The 6,000-nt window shown below is 31.7% G+C and overlaps 1 protein-coding gene across 6 annotated transcripts in view; it reads left to right on the forward strand.

The window, feature by feature from the left end:
* The window catches only part of LOC150095948 (palmitoyltransferase ZDHHC14-like), a 291,158-nt gene extending 285,654 nt beyond the window's left edge, over positions 1 to 5,504 (forward strand). For all 6 annotated transcript variants that reach the window (XM_090408860.1, XM_090408859.1, XM_090408861.1 and 3 more), the window contains one exon: positions 4,608 to 5,504. In XM_090408860.1, coding sequence (XP_090264986.1) covers positions 4,608 to 4,783 — 176 coding nt within the window. In that variant the 3' untranslated portion in view covers positions 4,784 to 5,504. The remainder of the gene's footprint in view (positions 1 to 4,607) is intronic.
* Positions 5,505 to 6,000: the final 496 nt, after the last annotated feature.

A 6,000-nucleotide genomic window follows, 5' to 3' on the forward strand; every position in this document is an offset into this window, starting at 1 on the left:
TTTGCTCACATTACTCTACTTGAGACTGACTACCATCCAAGAAGATTAGCCTCGTATTTTGTGTTGAATACTATGGCTACTCCTTCTTTTCCTTGATTGTCATTGCCTGAATATAACATTTTGTATTTATTGCTCAGAAAGATCTCGCCAGTTTTTGTCTTTTTTGTTTCAGTCACCCCATTTATGTCGATCTGGTACTTATCTAATTCCCCAGCTAGCTCCATTTCTTTGTCATTCAGGCTTCTTATGTTGATAGTACCGATCTTTGATGTTGAGTCGGGGTGTGTTTTCAGATTTGTTCCAGTAGCTGACTTTTCAGTGTTCGACCTGGTTCCTCGGCAAAAACAACGGGGGCCTTGTTTAACTGGGCGACGCCCCAGCCTGCTGAAATTTTATCCTGTTGTACCATCATTTTTTATTTTGGATTAACTAATAAGAATACAATTTGGTCGGCTAAATCCCAAATTGTCAGCTCATCCTCGTTCATTCAGTATCCAAGTAGATACCCAACAGTGCACCACGAGAAGGTGAGAATTGGACATTAGGTCGGAAGCCCTGGCTAGTTCTCCGCATTCCTTTAAAGGCTAATAAAAGTCGAGCAGCTCTCAGATGTGAACTGTATAACTGAGAGGTCTCCTCTCAGTTATACAGCTTTGACCCTTAAGCACCCCAGTTAATCTTCAAAGAAGCTGTAATGTCAAAAATTCTCTTTTCCAGCAGGTTCCAAGAAATTTTGTGGTTTTCTTTCTGTGTTATTCTCTTATCTTGAATAAGTGCAATAAATTTAATTGTGTGGTGTGTACACACACACACACACACATACATAGCTATGCACAATTATTCAAGAAGACCATTTTCTGCACAGATTGCTTGCATATGACCTTTATATTAAGATTTAGTGATTTCTGCATTGCACTGGACATTTCAAATTATCTTCTTGACTAGTCTTAAATTATACTGAAAATTAATATGATGAGATAATACTAATGATATGATAATCTCTCACTTATTGCCTCATGAAGGATTATCATATTATTAGTATACAAAGAAGAAATGCTTTATTTCTTCTTTGTGCATTGTGACTTAAACCTAGTAAATTAACAAATACTTTGCATCAGTAAATATATTTATAAATATTCAGCATCATTGTCATAATAAACAAAAATTAAATGAATACGACCAATGAGTTTGACTGCTTTAATATCTCATATCTTCATTAGGATTACTATATCCTGTTCTACTCTAAGATTGCAGGAAATTACTTCCTCATGGGAAAATGGCAAATTTTGCTAACTGAAAAATAGTCCCTTCTTAGGATGCAATTAAAATATCATTTGGACATAAAATTATGACTGTGTTTAGTCTTTTTTTAAATTCAAAAGAATGTGTAAAAAAATGAATACTACTTTAAAAAACCACAAAAGTAAATAACTAAATAAACTGGCTGACTGTTTTGACCAATCACATCACTCCGTGGCCATTCTGTGATTTCAAAATCAGAATAAACAACCGATTGGGACGATTTTTTTTATTTGAAATTCTCATGGGGAAAACACTGACAAGTCAGATAAAGCAAATTTTGATGAACATTTACATGAAGCTGCAAGCTTTACATCCTAACAAGACCATGGAAAAGAGTGCAACAATGATGAGTGAGCTAACGCTGTTTTGGAGAGAACCATCTTCAGTGTGAAAGCCGATAAAGAGGTCACACATGCCAAAGACAACACCCAAAAAGTTGGTACAGCAGGGACTCGAACTTGGCCAATCCAATGCAAAGCACTCAACACGAAGATTTGATGACTTTGTTTGGCATGCCATTCATTGAAAGATTCATGCATTTTTTGGGGGGAATGAGCAGCCCACACTACACAAGCTGATTGTTGAAGTTAACAGTCATCCCAATATGCCACAAATAACAAGTGCTTTATTGGATGATGGAGGAATCAGCTTTAGGTACATGAAACAGCAACGTGCATCGGCCTTCATAGAACAAAAGGATATAATTGCTTGGTGACATCGATACCTTTGAGCATAGAGAAGTATACACCTTCCTTGCAGTGAGTAGGCTGCAATCTTAGAGTTGAACAGAGTATAGTTAACCAAAAATGCTACAAAGATAGCTGTATGGTAGTATACAGTAAAATCCATTAAAAATATAAACTATGGACGATTTGAGTTTCGTCTTGCAAATGCTGTGTTGCCATCAACTTTTATCTTATTGCTTTCCAGTAATTATTTGAATAATCTGGAGTATTACAAGCTCTGATAAGCAACCTCCATGCATCATGCAAAATTAATGATTCCTATTGTTTCCATACGAGTGTCTAACTTCACTGGATTCTTTAAAACAATAGGATAAGAATTTTTTTTTTTCCTAAGTATGCGATTATACCCATATTTCACTCACTGGCTTTTTAGATGAGATGTGCACAGTTGAGCCCGACTTCTCATTTCTGTTATTATTATTATTATTATTAACACCATAACACCAAACCTCTATGGAGTCAAAAGACTCGTGCGAGGTACACACTGTTACACATAAAGCATATCAAACCATGCTTTAAACTTATTCAATGAATCTGACATTCACCACAGTATCAGACAATGCATTCTGCTTGCCAACCCCTCTTCATGCAAAGAACCTGTTCCTTATAAAAATTCTAGTACATGCTTATTTTGTATTGATTGTTTCAAAAATTGCAAAAAGCATTAAGGAATTTAGGCTAGTGAAAGTCAAGACATAAGGATTTGTAAAATTAGTAGAGCAGTAAAGAGAGTACATGAATTTCACATTGATTAATTATTGTTGATATAGTATATGAGAGCCTGTGTATTCATGCACAAGTGTCACTTTTAATATTTATTATCAGTTATTAATTGGAGCCTCGAGAACCAATGTATACAACAAAAGAGTATCCAGATAACTGAGTTCACAATATATTGACCTCTTCTCTTTATGTGCCTCTTTCTTGCCACTATTGTCATTTTTAAATTGCTATTAAGTTGTTAATATATAATATGTTGCAGAAGAATGCTGGCAACATAAATAGAAGTCAGTGTACTATCCAGAGAAATAGAATCAGTTCTGTTTCTCTGAATGTTCTTGTGACTTTTTTTCAGTTTACTTAGACAATAACATAGGAATGATATAACATAATTCTAATAGAGAAACAAGGTACAAATTAAAATTAACTATGAAAAACTATTATTAAATTGTTAATGCTTACACCAGATATATCTAAGTTTAAGGAAATTAAAAAATCAACTTCCATGCAAGTAATTTTCTTGTGTATTTTTGGAATGACAGACACAATCTGTGTTCTCACTAACAAGATGTGTTACTTTGGACAAAAGAACAGTTCTCATAGAATTGCATTTGAAAAAGAAAAAAATTAGAATTTCCAATTCCACTACTCACTTTTTTTATTATCGAACACTTTAATAATAAAAAAAACCCTCTGTTTTGTGGAGAAAGCAGTACTTGGTCAGTGGACTGAAGCTGCATGAAAAAAAAAAAAAAAGTATGGTTTACAGTTTGCTTTTCTGTAAACTAAGTATATATTTAAAACCTAAAATTTTATAATTAAAAATAGTACTATTTATAACTAAATAAAGAGAATTAAAAATTACTTTTTTTCAGGAATCTTCTGTTATCTAATTGACAGATATGATTTAAAAAAGGAGCAATTTATTTTTGCATGACACTGCAATAAACATTTGTATAATATACTTCCTTCTGAAGGCCAAGTTTCGTTGTATAAAATAATACTAAAGATTGCAATGGATTGGAGCATTATGAGTCTATTGGCGAATTTTTGTGGTCCCACCTTAGGTGGGACTTTTTAATGAACATAAAAATAATTAATATATATATATATATTTGTGAAAAGTAATAAAGATAATCTTACTTTTCTTTTATATGATATGCAAGATTTGAAAATATGGTAACTTTGCATATAAGTAAACTTCACATATAACCTAAGTGTCCTCTCATTGTTCCACTTGCTTTTGTTGGAATCGAGACCCTGAAAAGAATAATTAGAGCTAAGCTGTTATTTTTATAAGAGTTGTTTTTATACTGTATTGGGATAAGCTACACACCAAGTTTCCAGCATTTGCAGGATTACCATTTTAGGGTTTTAGTTTTTAGGATTAATCAGATATAATCTCTTTATCTTGCATTATTCAGTAAGAAAAGTGGACTGCAATTGTAAGCTATTAGAAGAGATAAGCACCTCTTAGTGTTCAAGCATTTGAACCATGACTTTGCTGGAGAAAGGAATTATTTTAATTTATAATTCTGTAATATTGTTCATTCAGTCAGATGCATAATTATGAACTTCAGAAAACGTTATTTTTTATTTATTTTTAAGAACACATTTATCATTAGTAACTAAATCATTATAATGTTCAGTTTTGTCTTTCAGTTAATTTACATTTTATTTTATTTTTATTTTATTTTATTTTTTAAAAAATTTTTTCTGATATCTTTATTATTTAATTTCTATTAATGTCTGTATTATTAATTTACATTGTTTGCTAGTTCTATATCTGTTTTGATTTTGCATGTTTGCATGTATTTTTATTTTATTTTGCTTTTTTAGGCACCAACCATGCCAAAGTCTCAGTAGTTGTAGTTCCCCCACAGTCACACATTTTAGAAGTAGATATTAGTGCCAGCTCTTCTAGCAACACTTCAACAATGTGCTCAACTAAATTTGATCAGGATATGCATGATATAGGAAGCCAACTTTCACTTCTCAAACAAAGTGCTGTCTAAACTGCACATTACTGCTTTTACTGGACAATATTGGCGGTTTCTTGATATCGTCTTTTGTAAAGAATATAAATTTTATCAATTGTGTATTTGGATATTATTAATGTGCATTGACTGAATGATATTGGTTCTCATTTGAAATTTGAGATTCCATACAACATACAAGAATAATTGATTCTGTGCTTAATCCTCTTTTTTTTTTGTCTATGTGCATGTGCGTGCATGCACGTGTGTGTGTGTGTGTGTGTGTGTGTGTGTGTGTGTGTGTGTGTGTGTGTGTGTGTGTGTGTGTGTGTGTGTGTGTGTGTGAAATACTCCCTCACTGTAAAATACTTGTTTGTAATTTTTTGTATATTTTGCATATATATATATATTAATGGTTAAACATATTTTTACAATGAAATGAGAACATAATGTTTAATAACTTGCTAATTGAGTTTTATATTGATGTATATAGAAAGATTTAAATTGTTTCACTGATTTTTTTAGACTTTGGCAAGATGCAATACTAAATAGTTACCAATATTTCAGTAAGAAAGATGAACAAAATTTAAGTATCGAGTAAAAAAATGTAAAAAAAAGTATGGTTATTTATAATAATGTACAGATTAATATTTACATGTTAAATACTGCATGTATATAATTTTATGATAATGTCATTTTTAATAATAGAGTAATTTTTAAGAGCTCAAATACAAAATAAAATGAAATTTTATAAAATCAACATGTGTCCACTATTTGTTACACCTTAAATTGCAGATACTGTAAAAGTGTACTGCCACTATGGCAAAAATTATGAAGACATCAATAATGTTAAATGTTATTATTCTACTTGAAGATTTTCTCTCTTCAATTGCGCTAAAATTTGACTTTTATACAGAGGAAGTGCCACCACCTTTTTATTTTTATCAGTTGGTGTTTCCCCTCATTATAGCCCTTTATCACTTAACACTTTGTTGCAAATCCTAAATTTCAAACTTCTATCTATCCTCTCCCAACTGATTTCATAAAGTTCTACTTTTTCTTTCAACAGTTATGTATTAATATGACAGTCTGGTTTGACATGTTCTCACTAAAGTGCCCCACTTTGCAAGCATGCAGAGACACATGTATAAAATATTAAAAACACTTCAATTTGTGAACTGTGTGTGTGAATCAATTCAAAAGTATAACTTATGAATGTGTAGCACATATCCACTATTCCATAATTTCATTAGATA

The sequence above is a fragment of the Typopeltis vanoorti genome, chromosome 19 (assembly GCF_054136105.1).
Source record: "Typopeltis vanoorti isolate ZY-2024b chromosome 19, IOZ_Tvanoo_1.0, whole genome shotgun sequence".
Lineage (NCBI taxonomy): Eukaryota > Metazoa > Arthropoda > Arachnida > Uropygi > Thelyphonidae > Typopeltis > Typopeltis vanoorti.